At 46.2% G+C, this 20,092-nt stretch overlaps 1 protein-coding gene across 10 annotated transcripts in view; it reads left to right on the top strand.

Moving 5' to 3' along the window:
- UBR5 (ubiquitin protein ligase E3 component n-recognin 5) overlaps window positions 1-20,092 on the top strand; it is a 159,266-nt gene that overhangs the window by 105,413 nt on the left and 33,761 nt on the right. For all 10 annotated transcript variants that reach the window (XM_056522529.1, XM_056522522.1, XM_056522527.1 and 7 more), the window contains 11 exons: window positions 3,155-3,315; window positions 3,889-4,128; window positions 5,258-5,381; window positions 8,195-8,306; window positions 8,536-8,667; window positions 8,761-9,018; window positions 9,181-9,440; window positions 9,525-9,736; window positions 10,751-10,978; window positions 11,240-11,313; window positions 16,861-17,033. In XM_056522529.1, coding sequence (XP_056378504.1) covers window positions 3,155-3,315; window positions 3,889-4,128; window positions 5,258-5,381; window positions 8,195-8,306; window positions 8,536-8,667; window positions 8,761-9,018; window positions 9,181-9,440; window positions 9,525-9,736; window positions 10,751-10,978; window positions 11,240-11,313; window positions 16,861-17,033 — 1,974 coding nt within the window. The remainder of the gene's footprint in view (window positions 1-3,154; window positions 3,316-3,888; window positions 4,129-5,257; window positions 5,382-8,194; window positions 8,307-8,535; window positions 8,668-8,760; window positions 9,019-9,180; window positions 9,441-9,524; window positions 9,737-10,750; window positions 10,979-11,239; window positions 11,314-16,860; window positions 17,034-20,092) is intronic.

Here is a 20,092-nt window from a genome sequence, read left to right as displayed (position 1 = left end):
TCCTGGTGTGTTCCATGGTCCCTATGCCCATTAGCCAGATTATCTGCATGGGTTTGTCATCCACCAGGTCACCTCCCTCCTTTCTGCTGCTTCCGCAGCTGCAGTCCGGTGCTTCTTTTTCATTGTGAGGTTCCGAAAATGTGACTGGTTTCATTGGATATTCTTTCTTCCTTATACCTGTAAGTCGTTCTGGTTCTGCATGGTTTCCTGCACCACATGCATCCTTTACCCCTTGCGTCTGCGACAGCATTCCTGATGTGTATCACCTTTAGTAGACGGGGTGCGGGCATTTCCTGCAGATTACATGGACTTTTGCAGCGACAGCAGTGCTCTCTGTTCCCCTACGTTGGTCTGCTACGGGCATGTTTATGTCACACCATTAGGTTCTACACCTGTTTTACATACTGCCGTCACTTTGGATGTCTGCATTTTCTTCGTGGCTGCTGTCTGGGTGCCCCACTACTATTGAGCGGTAACCATGTCTGTGCCCCTACATATGCTACGGACACTCTGCACGTATAGAGCCCACCTCCCCTCCTTTTCTGTGTGGTGTACCTCGGGTCTTTCTGTGAACTTGTACAGGTCTGCTGGAGTTAAACATATCTGTTCTGGAATGGGGCCTGATAGGGGGACACAGTCTGTTCCACAGCCCCCTATGCCTCCAGGTATCTTTCCTGGATTCCGGTGCAGGGTGGCTGTCGCCTGCTCTACTGCCTTAGTCAGCAACCAGATTGGCTCTGGTTGTCGGTCCTCTCCTCTTTTTTTCACAGGGACCAGGGTTTCACCCCAAAGGGTTCCTCCCATGCTATACTTGCTATAAGTGCTTCCTACTTGTATTTTCTGTACCCAGCACCAGTGTCCAGGATTCACATCCCTCCGGGGACAGAAATGGCTCCTCCATACCTCGCAGTGTTGCCGCAGGGTTCCCGGGGTTGCTGCGTTCTCCCAGTTCTTTGACCCGTTGCTGCATGGCTTTGTGCCCTGTTCCTACAGTACCTTTTGTACTTGGCTATCTCCTTCTGCAGGAGTTATGGGGATCAGGAAGCTCAGCATGGTCAGTACCTGAGTTTCCGCTCACCACCTCTTGTTTTCCCTCCACTGAGGGACTGTTTAGCTGAGCGCTTCTACTGCCGACATGGAATCATTTCCCTTTTCCCCCCTACATAGGTGTGGGGTACCTGGCTTGGGTCCTTGTTTTTGCTGATTGCATCTAGAAGAGCTTTGTGCCGTCTCTGCCTATGTTCTTACTGCCCACTATTGCAGTCTGGCTCTCCACCTGTTTCTTGGTTCTCTACTGCTGCTCATACAGCCACAGCACTCTCCTCTGTTGGTGGAGTTTACGCAATCATGAAGGGCTCAGCGTCAGCAAGTCTAGCCAACATCTGTTGTTTGGGCCCTGCCATTGCTCTCCTTCCTTGGCGCATTCTCCCTGGAGGGGTGTGTTCCTTCCCTTTGACAGTGTCAGTTGCTCTACACTAACACAACAGTCTCCTGGAGTAACCTTCATGTACCCAGATCCTGAGTCCCAACTGGGTTCCCTTTGTTTCTTTGGAATACTTGCTCGGACCACTCGGGTTCACAGCTGGTTTTCTGTGCCCATTCCCTCTTTGCTGGCTTGTGCGAGTGCCGGGGAGTCTCCTTTGTATTAAACAACCTCCTAGGCTGCTGTGGCTGGCCTTATTGTCTAGGTTGGCCCTCATGGTTCTTAGGGCCTTAGTGATGGTTGCGGTCTCAGGCATGGTATCACTCTTGCTCAGACTTCTGAGATCCCATTTATGGGACGATCTTTCTGTAGTGCATTTTTTTTTCCCTCGTCCACACACAGACCTATGTCTCCCGGAGCGATTTGCGGTTGGCTGGGTTTGCTCGCCCTAAGGGTGTAAGTCTTCTAGGAGACTCTGGAACCTCTGTTCCCATGTCGGCCGCTCCCATGTGGAATTCTCCTCAGGGCCTTCCGTTCCTTTTTTGGCCGTTTATTACCTTCAGTCTCCTCCTTCGGGGCCCATGTATTCCCGCGACGGAGGGAGTTCCGGTCTGCCAGATTACGCCATGCGGGCCAAATCGCCATGTTCGTGGACGTGCTTTCCTCATCATCTTTTTTACTGCTCTTCTGGCACTGTCAGACAATCAGCTTCTGCCCGGGTGCTCGCTGCTTTGCCCTGGGACTTTGGTTTTGGCGCCTGCAGCTTTTTAATTTCGGTCATCAATCTTATGCATCGTGCCTTTTTATAGAGCCGGTTTACGTCTCTCTTCCTTCCCCCCCCCCCCCCCCCCTTTCTGTGTTTCTGGAAGTCAATTTTCTATCTCTTTCCAGGATGGTTATGGTCTTCGGCTTCTTGGGAGCCCTTCTTGTCTCTCTGTGGACCATAGGTCTGAGTCTCTACAACGGACGATCCCTTCCTTGGCGTCCTAGTCAATCTCCTTGGACGGTGGGACCTTCCAGACACCTCAATTTCTGGGTCTTTGTTGCCTCTTTGCTTTGGGTCTCGTCAGTTTCCGGACGGTCTTTCCTTCTCTGGTGGTGGTTGTTCCCACCTTAGGGGGTCTGCTTTTGTACGTCCGAATAGTATCGGTGTCCCCCAATGAAGATCGACCGAGAAAAGGATTTTATTTATTTTTATTTTTTGTACTCACCGTAAAATCTTTCTCACAGCCTTCATTGGGGGATACCGCACCCACCCATTTCTTCATTTTTGGTCCGGATCCTCTTTACCGGTGTTTTTTTTTTTTTTTCTCTGGGATTCTTTTCTAGGGTCCTTCGGACATATTTCTTTGTTGGCTGGTTACCTCACTTCCAGTCGACGGGTATATCCTCCCAGGGAGGAGCCAACTTTTTGAATTTTTCTCCTTGTGTCGACGCCTCCTAGTGGCAAGAGCATATACCAATCAGTAAGATGTCCCCCCCCCCCCCAAATGAAGGCTATGAGAGAGAGATTTTACGGCGAGCACAAAAAATTCTCCTTTTTATTTTCCTTTGCTCATTCTGTGAGTACTAAGGATTTATCAATTTAGCGTGAGAAGTATAATAAACCAACAAGAAACAGATCTTACTGAATTTGAAACAATTGCTCCAAAAAAGTATCTGAGATATCGAGATATATAAAAATGTGTGTAAAATTATAATTATAATTATTTTTTTTGTTTTTTTGTTAAGCTTTTGGACACTTTGCTTGGAACTCTTGTGAAAGAACTTCAGAACAAATATGCTCCTGGGCGTAGAGAGGAGGCAGTAGCAGTCACAATGCGTTTTCTGCGGTCTGTGGCACGTGTCTTTGTTATTCTTAGTGTTGAAATGGCTTCATCCAAAAAGAAAAAGTAAGTATTCTACCATGATTTTATGTAAACTTAGTTGGCCCTTATGCATGCATTAGGTTTTCTTGTGAATTGCATTAGTGGGTACAGCACCATGGCTATAGCCCCTTACTGCTAGGAGGTGACACCTGGCAGAATTAAGGTATTGGCTCCCTCTAGACAGGCTATACACTTCCCATCCTGTTTTTGGCTCCCACTGATTCCGGGGTAATTGTTCATGGTGTCCATGGTTTCTTCTACCCAGGCTTAGGCTATTTGCTGGGCTTTACCTTTTCAAAAACTGGTTAGCCTAGTGCAGTGATTCCCAACTAACGTGCCGCTGGGAGTTATAGTTTTGCAACAGCTGGAGGCACCCTTGTTGGGAAACACTGGCCTAGTGTGACTATAAGGGTATAGTCTGAGAAGGAGGCCACACTTTTTTCCTGCCTTGTGACGCCTCCTAGTGGCAAGGGTCTATAACCATGGTGCCGGCCCATTAGGAAGGGTGTTTTGCGTTGTTTTTGTTACAAAAAGTACAAATGTATATCCAGTTTTTTAGATGGCTGTCCTTTTAAAAGCTTCTGTTTTCCTTTCCAGCAATTTTATTCCACAACCTATTGGCAAATGTAAGAGAGTTTTCCAGGCATTGCTTCCTTATGCAGTGGAGGAGCTGTGCAATGTTGCCGAGTCGCTTATTGTCCCTGTGAGAATGGGAATCGCACGACCGACTGCCCCGTTTACCCTGGCCAGCACAAGCATCGATGCCATGCAAGGAAGTGAAGAGCTTTTCTCTGTGGAACCTCTTCCACCAAGACCATCATCGGATCAATCCAGCAAGTGAGGCTATAGTAGTTTGTTCCTTTTCTGCCTCTTTTGTCCCATATTGTCTTTACAGTTAGGTCAAACTGTGTGCAGAATTCACTGAAATGGTGTTAACAAGTACAGGTGCAGCATATAAACCCAATGTGCTTCACATGCTTGTCCTGCAGCCGAAAATGCTTGGCACAACATGGCATTTTGCAGTAAACAGGATATTGCATGGCACAGATGCTACATGTGAAGGCACCAAAGATGCACACTTTTACCATATACATGTTCATAAACCAGCATTGGAGAGCATGTCTACAATAGGCAACCACTTGTTATATGTTCAGTTAGGCATGTTTAATAGGAAGAAGGCCTTGTCTTGGCACAATCGTTATGCTAAAAACAAAGATTGGCACCCTAAGGCTGCATTCACACCACGTTTTTGTAATACAGCTCAAGTATCAGGTTTTTGATGAAAAACGAATTCCTCAAAACTGGACTAAACTGTCAAAACGTGGTGTACCAATTTTAACCCTTGTACGGTTGAAAACCGTATACCGTTTGAAATATGATGTCCGGTTGCATCATTTTTTTTTTAAGAGAAAACTGTATACGTTTTTAACTTTTCACTCCATTATGAATAAAGTTTGACTTGTTTGATTGAAATTCCATGAAAAAAAAAACTGCAGTCAACAACCGTATGGTGGAAACCGGATGGAACCGTACGCACATAATACCGTTCTGTACGGTTCCCATTGACTCCCATGTTTAAAAAAAAAAACGTATACGGTTTAATACGGTTTTTCACCCGTACTAAAAACTGTTGTAGGCTACGCTTTTGGGTACGGAAAAAAAAAATTGCAAAACGGACACAACCTGATGCATAGTTTTCAATGGAGAGTCAGTGCATACGGTTTTCAATACGGTTTTCACATTTAAAACGTATACGGGAACTGTATTGCATAAACGTGGTGTTAATGCACCCTAAGTGGGGCACGCTGCTAAAAGATCAGTGTGCCGGTTGAGAAGCATTAGAAGGGTATTAGATTAAATCATATTTGGAATGTGACTTCTATGAAAAAGATGTTTTCTTGTTTTTCTCTGTAGTATGCTGTATAAAAATGTGCACTTTTTTTACATTTAACTATTTTCCATGCAGTTCTAATCAGTCCCAGTCATCGTACATCATAAGAAATCCGCAGCAAAGGAGGATCAGTCAGTCACAGCCAGTGAGAAGCAGAGATGAAGAACAGGATGACATTGTATCTGCAGATGTAGAAGAGGTAATTTCTCAAAATATAATAATGTATGTAGTACGTAGAAAATATGAAGTAATAGTTTTATTCTAGTGAGGTTTTTACATGTACAGTCAGTCAGGGCTGTCGTCTGGGGGGGGGGGGGGGGGGGGTTATTACATTGTTGCCCACAACACTCTTGGTCTTTGCACTTTACTGTACAGTATATTAAACGGAACCAAGCATCAGATTTTACCATATATAATGCGTGGGTAAAATCTTCATCCTTACCATCCCCAGGAGATATTCCTACTCGTAGGGATGGGGAAGATATGAAGTTAGTAAGTCTTTGCTGCTGGTCCTGTCAGCTGCGTTAAAATCCCTCTCCACGTGATTGACAGCCCATGTCATCGCTCTGCTCCATCTGCTTAGGGAGCGGTGACGTAGGCTGTCAATCAGGCAAAGGGAGCGTGATTACAGCTGAGAAGACTGACTAGGTAAGAATAACTCCTTGCCCAGGGGACTATTTACGGGGTCCAAAGAAACTCCACAAATGACCCAGAGGGACTAGAAAGGCCAATACACTATATATCACCAGGGCCGTAGCCCGGGGTGCAAAACACCTCTGTTTATTCCCCCCCAGAAATATAAAAAATATAACTTTTATTGTGTATCTTAAAAAATAATAATAAACCCAGTAATGTGATATTAAAATTGTAGTGCCAAGTGGGATGGTATGAGTATGTTTTGAGCAGTTTGCTCTTAGTATCTAGGGTTCTGCAGAAACCCAATATCCCTTACGAGGCACTATATTAAAACACTAAATTGCCGCCTCTACATGTTTCGCCGTCTCCACGGCGTTTTCAAGAAGCAAAGTGTGGCAACATCCGAGGAGGAGGATGGATGGATTGATGGATGTGGAGGAGGAGGATTGGTGGATGTGGAGAATGGATGGATGTGGAGGAGGAGGATGGATGGATGTGGAGGAGGAGGATGGATGGATGTGGAGGAGGAGGATGGATGGATGTGGAGGAGGGAGGATGGATGGATGTGGAGGAGGGAGGATGGATGGATGTGGAGGAGGGAGGATGGATGTGGAGGAGGGAGGATGGATGTGGAGGAGGGAGGATGGATGGATGTGGAGGAGGATGGATGGATGTGGAGGAGGGAGGATGGATGTGGAGGAGGGAGGATGGATGGATGTGGAGGAGGATGGATGGATGTGGAGGAGGATGGATGGATGTGGAGGAGGATGGATGGATGTGGAGGAGGATGGATGGATGTGGAGATGGATGGATGGATGTGGAGGAGGATGGATGGATGGATGGATGGATGGATGTGGAGGAGGATGGATGGATGGATGGATGGATGTGGAGGAGGATGGATGGATGGATGTGGAGGAGGATGGATGGATGTGGAGGAGGATGGATGGATGTGGAGGAGGAGGAGGATGGATGGATGTGGAGGAGGATGGATGGATGTGGAGGAGGATGGATGGATGTGGAGGAGGATGGATGGATGGATGTGGAGGATGGATGGATGTGGAGGATGGATGGATGGATGTGGAGGAGGATGGATGGATGTGGAGGAGGATGGATGGATGGATGTGGAGGAGGAGGAGGATGGATGGATGGATGGATGGATGGATGTGGAGGAGGATGGATGGATGGATGTGGAGGAGGATGGATGGATGGATGTGGAGGAGGAGGATGGATGTGGAGGAGGAGGATGGATGGAGGTGGATGGATGGATGGAGGTGGAGGAGGAGGATGGATGGATGGATGTGGAGGAGGTGGATGGATGTGGAGGATGGATGGATGTGGAGGATGGATGGATGGATGGATGGATGGATGGATGTGATGGATGGATGGATGTGATGGATGGATGGATGTGGAGGATGGATGGATGTGATGGATGTGATGGATGGATGGATGTGATGGATGGATGTGGAGGATGGATGGATGTGATGGATGGATGGATGTGATGGATGGATGTGGAGGATGGATGGATGTGGATGAGGATGGATGGATGGATGGATGTGGATGAGGATGGATGGATGTGGATGAGGATGGATGGATGGATGTGGATGAGGATGGATGGATGTGGATGAGGATGGATGGATGGATGGGTATGGATGAGGATGGATGGATGGATGGATGGGTATGGATGGATGGATGGGTATGGATGAGGATGGATGGATGGATGGATGGGTATGGATGGATGGATGGGTATGGATGGATGGGTATGGATGAGGATGGATGGGTATGGATGAGGATGGATGGATGGATGAGGATGGATGGATGGATGGATGGGTATGGATGAGGATGGATGGATGGGTATGGATGAGGATGGATGGATGGATATGGATGATGAAGAATATATAATGCATGAAATCTGATACTTTACTCTTTAATCGGTGGCTAATATGAATTATTGACTTATCTGAGACAACCCTTTTTAAAAATGTGAACCCCTGTAAGGTCAGCTAATGTTTCCAGCACCCTTGGCAAACAAACAAATTAATTTAGGCTCCTGCTTGGTACCCCCCTACAACTCCCAGCATGCCTGCTTGAGACCACCTCTGTAACTTCCATATGCTCTAATACAGTGTTTCCCAACCAGGGTGCCTCCAGCCGTTGCAAAACTACCGGCCATGCTGGGAGTTGTAGTTTTGCAACGGCTGGAGGCACCCTGGTTGGGAAACACTGCTCTAATAGGGCAGATGTTATGTTCATGAGACATTACCCTTCATTGTCATTTTATCTCAAACGTCTGACAAGCATTAAGTTGGGTTATAGGAAAGAGTAGGTGTTTAATCTAGTTGGCCAGTCTTCTGTAGTCATCCTTTGGTTTCTTTCTAGGTGGAAGTAGTGGAAGGAGTGGCTGGTGAAGAAGATCATCATGACGAACAAGAGGAACATGGGGAAGAGAATGCAGAGGCTGAAGGACAACATGATGAACACGATGAGGATGGTAACTTATGCTTTATAGCAGTGGTCTCCAACCTGCGGACCTCCAGATGTTGTAAAACTACAACTCCCAGCATGCCCGAACAGCCAACGGCTGTCCGGGCATGCTGGGAGTTGTAGTTTTGCAACATCTGGAGGTCGGCAGGTTGAAGACCACTGCTTTATGGTTTTGTCAAATGCTGTTTTGTAAGGAATCAAAGTACTCTGAGATTAATAAAAGATTTGTGCCTTAGGGAGTGACATGGAATTAGATCTCTTGGCGGCTGCAGAGACTGAAAGTGACAGCGAGAGCAATCACAGTAACCAGGACAACGCCAGCGGCCGCCGGAGTGTGGTAACTGCAGCGACTGCTGGTTCAGAAGCAGGTAATTCTTTTATTTTTTTAAATTTTATTTTTACATTAGACTTTCCCTTATTGTCCTAAGCAGTGTAGTAAATATTGTATTATTTCCATGCAGGTGCAAGCAGTGTTCCAGCTTTCTTCTCTGAAGATGACTCCCAGTCTAATGACTCCAGTGACTCGGATAGCAGTAGTAGTCAGAGCGATGACCTTGATCAGGAGACTTTCATGATTGATGAGCCTTTAGAGAGATCGACGAATAGCACCCATGCAAATGGTGCTGCACAGGCTCCACGTTCCATGCAGTGGGCTGTGAGGAACACCCAAAATCAGAGGGCCCCCAATGCAGCCCCTTCTAGTACCTCCACCCCAGCAGGCAAGTGGAAAGCAATTCTCATGTTGCGGTTGTAATAAGAATTTAGTAACATTTTATGATTTTCAAGTGTTTTGATAAAAAATAATTGCCATTTATAAGTGGTTAATTCCACATTTGTTTTAGTATCGTGTGTTGCTCATAAATCTAATTTGTATTCTGCAGCCAGCTCCGGAGCACTTATTTACATTGAACCATCCAGCTTGCGGAGAAGTGGGAATATGAGTTCCAGTGCAGCAGCTGCTCTTGAAGCAAGCAACTCCAGCAGCTACTTAACATCTGCAAGCAGCCTGGCAAGGGCATACAGCATAGTTATTCGGCAAATATCAGACTTAATGGGTTTAATCCCGAAGTATAACCACCTGGTGTATTCCCAGATCCCTGCTGCTGTAAAGCTGACTTACCAAGATGCTGTTAATTTGCAGGTACTTCTCACAATATTGTATACGGTTGTTGGTACTTGAATGCTTATTATTACAACAATTAACCCTATTATATTCACATTTTAGAACTATGTGGAAGAAAAGCTTATTCCAACCTGGAACTGGATGGTCAGCATAATGGACTCCACAGAAGCACAACTCCGTTATGGCTCTGCATTGTCATCTGCTGGGGATCCTGGTCATCCAAACCACCCTCTCCATGCATCCCAAAATTCTACCCGTAGGGAGAGGATGACTGCACGTGAGGAAGCAAGTTTAAGGACACTAGAGGGTAGAAGGTAATGGACACTTTAGTCACACTTTTTCAAAGTTTTGTGCATTATTGGGACTATTTGGCTCTTTAAAATTGATGGCCTGTTTGTAGTATAAGCCATCAATATAACTGAGCGAATTTGACTCTCATGCACTATAGGTGGTGGGAAGGGACTCTAGTGCCATGTCTCCATTATTGCTTATTTAGCACAGCTTTTAGTAGCAGCTATGCCTGGCATTACAGCCCAGTTCCATTTACTTGTAAAAACACTAATGAACTGTTATTTAAAGGAGTAGTCCAACAAATCTTACAGCTTATCTCCTGCGGATAGGGGAGATCTCCAGCTCTCCCATAGACACCGCTTTGTGCGGTGGTTGACACCTCTCCATTCATGAGGCGAGTGGACCGCTTTACAGGAGAACCCTAGGGGTCCAAGCGGTCAGATCCTGCTAATAGGGCATACGGGATAACCTTTTTAAAGTAGAGCTTCTGCTTAAAGCCCCCCAATTCCCCCTTCCAATAATTGCCATGTAACGGCACAGTGCTTAAGAATTATTTTCACTTAATACCCATCTTAAATGTTTCTATCTGACTAGTTTTAGCCAATCTCTGTTGGTATGCTGCACCAAGTGATAGGATTCACAATTCTGTTGGAGCAAAGATTCCCATGTATTTTAGCTCATGGTGCCATTTATGTTAAAATACATAGTAAAGGGCTTCTGGGAAACTGAGCGGTTTCCCAACCTTCTGATATTAGCACCTTTTCATGCAATGGTCAGTAAGTACCACAATGTGAGGAGTTCTCCAGTGACCATCCCCTGAGGCAGGACTAGATCAGAACTGAATTTTAATCCACATTTAAAGGGGCACTGCACTGTAAGACAACTTATCCTTTATGCAAAGGATAGGGAATAAATGAACGTGGGGGGGGTCTGACCACTGGGACCCAACAAGAAGTTACCTTACACTGCAGTACTCCTTTAATACTTGGAAGACTTGTTTTGTTTTTGTAGTTTAATGTTACCATCTTTATTTCTAGAAGAGCCACTCTACTCAGCGCTCGCCAAGGGATGTCTGCACGAGGAGACTTTCTAAACTACGCCCTATCACTGATGCGCTCCCACAATGACGAACACTCTGATGTCCTTCCTGTGCTGGATGTTTGTTCGCTGAAACACGTGGCTTATGTTTTTCAAGCTCTTATTTATTGGATTAAAGCGATGAATCAGCAGACTACATTGGACACCCCACAACTGGAGCGAAAGAGGTACATGTCTTCAGCAGACTTTGTCACTCTGCACTGCGACTGAATGTAGTTCTATACACTGCATTGTGTTACTATAATAAAGTGTATTGACTACTTGTTTTCCAAACAGCGTTGCAAAACTGCAACTCTGCATGCTGGGAGTTGTAGTTTTGCAACAGCCGGAAAGAGACTGCTCAAGAGGCTTCTGTTATACTGATTGAAGGACTGAAGTTTGCATTATGGGTTGTTTCACTGACTTATTCTTCTATCTTTTCTGTCTAGAACAAGAGAACTGTTGGAGCTTGGTCTCGATAATGAAGACTCAGAGCATGAAAATGATGACGACACCAATCAGAGTCAGTATAGACGAGTCATTCGTTATACTTTCATGTCCATTTTGAAAACATTTAGCTAAAGTAGTGCTTGCCGAGATTATTGAGGGTGATTCCTTTATTATTACAATGTCTAGGCTTACCTGTGGAACAATAGCCGTAACTAGGGATGTCCCTATACTGATACTGTACATTTGCACGAGCACTTGTACTCATGCAAATGTCCCCGATACCTGCCAGCGGGAGTCCTTCCGGCAAGTATCACGGAGGTGCGGTAAGCTTCCTGCATTCTCTGCTCCCGATCTATGCAGTGCGCTCAGCAGCTGAGCTCACATCATAGCTGGGACCCGTATTAACCCGGCTATGATGAGCCCTGCCACTTAGCTAAGGGATGCTGATCGGGATCACAGAGGTGTCCCGATCAGCTGTGAGGACAGCCGGAGGTCCCTTACCCTGTTCCGTGCGTCCGATCATCGCTCCTTTACCATGGCAGGCAGTGGTAAAGGAGTGCAGATAACACTGATCACTGCTATGCTATGGCATAGCATTGATCAGTGTATGCAATCTACTGATTGTATGTAATAGTTCCCTATGGGGACTAAAAAAGTGGGGGGGGGGATTGTAAATAATAATAAATGTGAATTAACCCCTTCCCAGTAAAAAAAAATTATCACCCCCCTTTTCAAAAAAGTTTAAATATATATATATATATATATATATATATATATATATATATATATATATATATATATATATATATATATATATATATATATGTGTGTCCAAGGGGGAAGACAGCACTAGTCCCTGCTCTTATGCCCGTGACCATCCGGATAACCAGTCCAGATACAGAACATCCAAGTGGTATAGGTCACAGCAAAAAGTGTGCAGACTCCCAATTTCAAAAGGGCTGTGGTCTTTATTTAGGTCATCAGCAGTGCAACGTTTCGGCTATAGTGTAGCCTTTGTCAAGCATGACAAAGGCTACACTATAGCCGAAACGTTGCACTGCTCATGACCTAAATAAAGACCACAGCGGTTTTGAAATTGGGAGTCTGCATACTTTTTGCTGTGACCTATACCACTTGGAGAGATATAGATATAGAGATATATATATATAGATATAGATAGAGAGAGAGAGAGAGAGAGAGAGAGAGAGAGAGAGATATATTTATATAAATATATATATATAATAAATATATTTTTATATAATATATTTTTATATAATCAGCCTACTTTTTCTTAAGTACTCGCCGATACCAATTACCAATATTTTTCAGTGTCATGTGAAAGTTTTTTTTTTTCCTTTAACCCCTTAAGGACCCAGCCATTTTACACCTTAGGACCCGGCCATTTTTTGCACATCTGACCACTGTCACTTTAAACATTAATAACTCTGGGATGCTTTTAGTTATCATTCTGATTCCGAGATTGTGTTTTTTCGTGACATATTCTACTTTAACTTAGTGGTAAAATTTTTTGGTAACTTGCATCCTTTCTTGGTGAAAAATCCCCAAATTTGATGAAAAATTTGAAAATTTTGCATTTTTCTAACTTTGAAGCTCTCTGCTTGTAATGAAAATGGATATTCCAAATATTTTATTTTATTCACATATACAATATGTCTACTTTATATTTGCATCATAAAATTGACGAGTTTTTACTTTTGGAAGACATCAGAGGGCTTCAAAGTTCAGCAGCAATTTTCCAATTTTTCACAGAATTTCCAAAATCACAATTTTTCAGGGACCAGTTCAGGTTTGAAGTGGATTTGAAGGGTCTTCATCTTAGAAATACCCCACAAATGACCCCATTATAAAAACTGCACCCCCCAAAATATTCAAAATGACATTGTCAGCATTTTAACCCTTTAGGTGTTAATTCACAATTTCCATTTTTTACACTCATGTTCTTGTAGACCCAATTTTTGAATTTTTACAAGGGGTAAAAGGAGAAAATGTATACTTCTATTTGTAGCCCAATTTCTCTCGACTAAGCACATACCTCATATGTCTATGTAAAGTGTTTGGCGGGCACAGTAGAGGGCTCAGAAGGGAAGGAGCGACAAGGGGATTTTGGAGCGTACGTTTTTCTGAAATGGTTTTTGGGGGGCATGTTGCATTTAGGAAGCCCCTATGGTGCCAGAACAGGAAAAAAAAACACCCACATGGCATACCATTTTGGAAACTAGACCCCTTGAGGAACGTAACAAGGAATAAAGTGAGCCTTAATACCCCACAGGTGTTTCACGACTTTTGCATATGTAAAAAAAAAAAAAAAATTTCAATAAAATGTGTGCTTCCCCCCAAATTTCACATTTTTGCAAGGGTTAATAGCAGAAAATAGCCCCCAAAATTTGTAACCCCATCTCTTCTGAGTATGGAGGTACCCCATAAGTTGACATGAAGTGCACTATGGGCGAACTGCAATGCTCAGAAGAGGAGTCATATTTGGCTTTTTGAGAGCAAATTTTGCTCGGGGGCATGTCGCATTTAGGAAGCCCCTATGGTGCCAGGACAACAAAAAATACCCACATGCCATACCATTTTGGAAACTAGACCCCTTGAGGAACGTAACAAGGAATAAAGTGAGCCTTAATACCCCACAGGGGTTTCACAACTTTTGCATACGTGTAAAAAAAAAAAAAAATTTCACTAAAATGTTTTTCCCCCCAAATTTCACATTTTTGCAAGGGTTAATAGCAGAAAATACCCCCCAAAATTTGTAACCCCATCTCTTCCGAGTATGGAGGTACCCCATAAGTTGACCTGAAGCGCACTACGGGCGAACTACAATGCTCAGAAGAGGAGTCATATTTGGCTTTTTGAGAGCAAATTTTGCTCGGGGGGCTTGTCGCATTTAGGAAGCCCCAATGGTGCCAGAACAGCAAAATAACCCCCACATGGCATACCATTTTGGAAACTAGACCCCTTGAGGAACGTAACAAGGGGTACAGTGAGCATTTACCCCCCACAGGTGTCTGTCAGATCTTTGGAACAGTGGGCTGTACAAAATTTTTAATTTGCGCAGCCCACTGTTCCAAAGATCTGTCAGACACCAGTGGGGTGTAAATTCTCACTGCACCCCTCATTACATTCCGTGAGGGGTGTAGTTTCCGAAATGGGGTCACGTGGGTTTTCTTTTTTTTTGCGTTTGTCAAAACCGCTGTAACAATCAGCCACCCCTGTGCAAATCACCTCAAATGTACATAGTGCACTCTCCCTTCTGAGCCTTGTTGTGCGCCCCCAGAGCACTTTGCGCCCACATATGGGGTATCTCCGTAGTCGGGAGAAGTTGCGTTACAAATTGTGGGGGGCTTTTTTCCCTTTTACCTCTTGTCAAAATGAAAAGTATAGGGCAACACCAGCATGTTAGTGTAAAAAATTTATTTTTTTACACTAACATGCTGGTGTAGACCCCAATTTCACCTTTTCATAAGGGGTGAAAAGAGAAAAAGCCCCCAAAATTTGTAAGGCAATTTCTCCCGAGTACGGCGATACCCCATATGTGACCCTAAACTGTTGCCTTGAAATACGACAGGGCTCCGAAGTGAGAGCGCCATGCGCAGTTGAGGCCTGAATTAGGGATTTGCATTGGGGTGGACATAGGGGTATTCTACGCCAGTGATTCCCAAACAGGGTGCCTCCAGCTGCAGCAAAACTCCCAGCATGCTTGGACAGTCAACGGCTGTCCGGCAATACTGGGAGTTGTTGTTTTGCAACTGCTGGAGGCTCCATTTTGAAAACAGTGGCGTACCAGACGTTTTTCATTTTTATTGGGGAGGGGGGCTGTGTAGGGGTATGTGTATATGTAGTGTTTTTTACTTTTTATTTTGTGTTAGTGTAGTGTAGCGTTTTTAGGGTACAGTCACACGGGCAGGGGGGGTTACAGCGATTTTCCCGCTGCGAGTTTGAGCTGCCGCGCAAAATTTGCTGCATCGCAAACTTGCAGCCTGATACTCACTGTAAGCCCCCTGCCCATGTGAATGTACCCTGTACATTCACAAGGGGGGGACCTCCAGCTGTTGCAAACCTACAACTCCCAGCATGCAAAATCTATCAGTGCATGCTGGTAGTTATAGTTTTGCAACAGCTGGAGGCACACGGGTTGGGAAACACTGAGTTAGGAAACAGACAATGTTTCCCAACCAGTGTGCCTCCAGTTGTTGCAAAACCACAACTCCCAAACATTCTCAGGCATGCTGGTAGTAGTTCGGCAACATCTTTAGAGCCAGATGTTGCCGAACTACAACTCCCAGCATGCTTGGAGTTGTAGTTTGCAACATCTGGAGGACTACAGTTTGCAGACCACTAATACAGTGGTTCCCAATCTGTGCCCTTCCAGATGTTGCAAAACTACAACTCCCAGTATGCCAAAACTGTCAAGGCATGCTGGGAGTTGTAGTTCTGCAACATCTGAAGGGCCAGATGTTACAGAACTACAACTCCCAGCATGCCTGGACAGTAAGGGCATGCTGAGAATGTGTAGTTTTGCAACATCTGGAAGGGCACAGTGGTCTCCAAACTGTGGACCTCCAGATGTTGCAAAACTGCAACTCCCAGCATGCCCAGATGCCAAGGGCTGTCTGGGCATGCTGGGAGTTGTAGTATATAGGGTCCCAATACAGCAATGCATGTCTCTTTACGGCGACGTGCATTGCTGTAAAGGGCCCGACCGCGGCTGAAGATCTACTCACCTGTCGCCGCCGCCGCCATCTTCCTCGCAGGGATCCGGGTATTCAGGGACGAGGTAAGTACCGGGGCCGGTCCCCAGCACTCCCCCGTCCCCCGCCGCGTCCTCCGGTCTTCCTCCCGTCCTCTCCGGACTTCAAGGGGCCGGGCAGGACGGGAGGAAGTAACCCCCCCCCCCCCCTTCCTGCGATTGGTCGGTTAACTAACCGACAGATCGCAGGGGATCGGAGGAGGTGGCAGGTTTGCCACCTCGCTCCTATACTTTAGCATGGTCCTGGCTGTCTGGGGTAATTTCGCATGATCCCGGCTGTCACAGAGACCCGATCAGCCCGGTATCGCCGCAGATCGCAAGGGCGAATTCCCTTGCGATTTGCGGCGATCGCCGACATGGGGGCATACATGGCCCCCCTCGGCGTTTGCCCTGGATCCCTGCTGAAGGATTTCAGCAGGGATCCGCTTCCGATCTCCGCCAGGTGAGCGGCAGAGACCAGGAAAAGACATGACGTATGCATACGTCATGGGTCCTTAAGACCCAGGGTGTGATGACTTATGCATACGTCATGGGTCCTGAAGAGGTTAATGGGGAAAAAAGGGTGTTTTTTTTTTTGTTTTTATAAGAGAAAGGACTTTATATAATATATATATATATATATATATTTTTTTTATTATATAAAGTCCTTTTCTCTTATAAAAACAAAAAAAACACCCTTTTTTCCCATTAAAGGAAAAAAAAACTTTCACAGGACACTGAAAAATATTGGTAATTGGTATCGACGAGTACTTAAGAAAAAGTAGGCTGATCTGATGTCTGTTCACTTCCTTTTCCACTTGGGGAAATTATAAGAATTTGCCCATAATGAAGGTTGTATGTATTTTTTAGGCTCTACTTTGAACGACAAGGACGATGACACACTTCCTGCGGAAACTGGCCAGAACCACCCATTTTTCCGACGTTCAGATTCGATGACGTTCCTTGGTTGCATTCCACCAAATCCTTTTGAGGTTCCGCTTGCAGAAGCCATTCCCCTGGCTGACCAGCCACATCTCTTACAGGTAAGAATTTTTGTTCTGAAATCTCACTTTTCTCGGTGGCTCTTCATTGAGGGACATGATACTATTGGTTATATGCTCTTGCCACGAGGAAAAGTCTGCTCCTCCCTGGCAGGATATACCCACCCACTGGAAGTGAGGTAATCAGTTTTATCTAGTGTCAGTAGGAGGCAAGACACAGATCTGGAAGCTCCCCAGACCTTGTCTCTTGTTTTATTATTTTCTAGTTTATTATGTATAGTTAGGTTCCTCTGCCTCCCTTGATCTCCTGGATGGTGTGGATACTATCCATGGCTCCTAGGCCTCCCGGCCCTCCTGCATGCAACAAAGGGACACAGTGCTCCCCCTATCGGTGCTGTTGTCCCATTATCGTCACCGGCCAGCGCCTGGAGGTGTCCTCGTTGAGCTAGACTTTGGTGGGCACGGTTTCCGCTGCTGTTGGTCTCTTATTACAGGTCTGCCGCGTGCAGGGCTGGAGTGTTTCCTACCTCCCTGCTGGTGGGGGACAGGGTCCCTGCAGGTACTAGGGACTGATGCCTGTCAGCCAGACATTCGTCTGTATAGTCTCCTACACCACCAGGTCGACCATCAGATCGGCCGTACTCCAGTACCCCACTTTATGTGGGGGGATTCGAAGGAGTGACCCTGCACATTCAAGGAACCTATGCCAGTCAGCCAGATGGTGGTCTGTATGGTTTCCTACTGCGTCGGGTCGCCTACCATACATCCCGCACCTTGGCAGAAGTTAAGAAATCCACTGCCAAGGTGAGGTTCTGAATGTGGAGCCCAGGTCATTCCATGGGCCCTACACCATATTATGGTTCACAGGGTTCCCTACTCTACCAGGTCCCTCTCCACCAGGTCCCTCTTCACATGCCTGCCGCTCTCAGGTCTGACGGCTGGTAACACAATTTCAGTGTGTGGTTCTGAATGCAGTATCTTGGTGTGTTCCATGGTCCCTATGCCCATTAGCCAGACTCTGCATAGGTTACTAATCCACCAGGTCACCACTTTCATTGTGAGGTTCCGAAAATGTGACACTGGTTTCATTGGATATTCTTTCTTCCTTATACCTGTAAGTCGTTCTGGTTCTGCATGGTTTCCTGCACCACATGCATCCTTCACCTCTTGCGTCTACGACAGCATTCCTGGTGTGTATCACCATTGGTAGACGGGGTGCGGGCGTTTCCTTCAGATTACATGTACCTTTGCAGCTATAGCAGCACTCTCTGTTCCCCTATCTTGGTCTGCTACGTGCATGGTTATGTCACACCATTAGATGTTGCGCATGTTTTCCATACCGCCGTCACTTTGGATCTCTGCGTTTTCTTCGTGGCTGCTGTCTTGGTGCCCCACTACTATCGTGTGGTAACCATGTTCTGTGTCCCTACGTATGCTACAGACACTCTGCACGTATAGAGCCCACCTCCCCTCCTTTTCGGTTGGGTGTACCTCGGGTCTTTCTGTGAACTTGTACAGGTCTGCTGCAGTTGAAAACATCTGTTCTGGCATGGGGCCTGATAGGGGGGACACAGTCTGTTGCACAGTCCCCCTATGCCTCCAGGTATCTTTCCTGGATTCCAGTGCAAGGTGGCTCAGTCGCCTGCTCTGCTGCCTTAGTCAGCAACCAGATTGGCTCTGTTGATGCACTGTCGGTCCCCTCCTCTCTTTTCACAGGGACCAGGGTTTTACCCCAAAGGGTTCCTCCCACGCTGTAAGTTACTGTGTGCGCTTCTTACTTGCATTCTCTGTACCCAGCACCAGTGTCCAGGATTCAGATCCCTCCGGGGACACAAATGGCTCCTCCATACCTCGTTAGGTTTCCCCCGGGGTTGCTGTGTTCTCCCAGTACTTTGACCCGTTGCCGCAAGGCTTTGTGCCCTATTCCTACAGTACCTTTCGTAATTGGCTATCTCCTTCTGCAGGAGGTATGGGGATCAGGAAGCTCAGCATGGTCAGTACCTGAGTTTCCTCTCACCACCCCTTGTTTTCCCCTCCACTGGGGGACTGTTTAGCGGAGCGCTTCTACTGCTGACATGGAGTCATCTCCTCTTTCCCCCTACATAGGTGGGGTACCTGGCTGTACCCTTTTGTTTGCTGAGAGCATTTAGAAGAGCTTTGTACCAGCTCTGTCTGTGTGCTTACTGACAGCTATTGCAGCCTGGCTCTGGCACACTCCCATCTGCCAGATTACGCCAGTCGGGCCAATTCGCCATTAACGTGGACTTTCTTTCCTTGTCACGTTTTTTACTGCTGTTCTGACACTGTCAAACTCTGTCAGCTTCCGCCCGGGTGCTCGTGGCTTTCCCCTGGGACTTTGGTTTTGGAGCCTGCAGCTTTTCAATTTCGGTCATCGATCTTATGCATCGTGCCTTTCTAGAGCCAGTTTCCCCCCTCTCTTCCTCCCCCCCCTCCCAGAGGTTCTGGTCTCCACCTTCACTATGCTTGCCTTCTGCTCAGGCGTGGCTGCTCTCCCTGGCATTTTTGCACCATGTTTTCTTGAATAGGTTGGTTCTCTAGGCTGGGGTTCCCGTGTTCGGCCCCTTCTACTTTTGTTTTCCAGCAGGGCTGGCCTCTGTCCGGTTCTGTTTTCTGGTTTTTGAATTCGGTTTTTCTCTTTCCAGGATGGTTATGGTGGTAGACTTCTTGGCAGCCCTCCTTGTCCCTCTATGTGGACCATAGGTTTGAGTCTCTACAACGGACAATCCCTTCCTTGGTGTCCGTCCATCTCCATGGACGGTGGGACCTTGCGGACACTCAGTTTCTGGGTCTCTATTGCCTCTTGGCCCAGGGTCTCGTCAGTGTCCGGACTGTCTCCCCTTCTCTGGTGGTTGTTATTCCCACCCTAGGCGACTGCTTTTCTACGTCCCAATAGTATGGGTGTCCCTCAGTGAAGAGTAACCGAGAAAAGGAGATTTTTTTTTTTTGTACTCACTGTAAAATCTTTCTCGCAGCCTTCATTGGGGGACACCGCACCCACCCATTTCTTCATTTTTGGTCTGGATCATCTTTTCCGGTTCTTGGGTTTTGTCTCTGGGATTCTTTTCTAGGGTTCTTCAAAT

Source organism: Hyla sarda, chromosome 5 (assembly GCF_029499605.1).
Source record: "Hyla sarda isolate aHylSar1 chromosome 5, aHylSar1.hap1, whole genome shotgun sequence".
NCBI lineage: Eukaryota > Metazoa > Chordata > Amphibia > Anura > Hylidae > Hyla > Hyla sarda.
The sequence above is the reverse complement of the archived record's forward strand: the minus strand, read 5'-3'. Positions and strand labels throughout refer to the sequence as shown.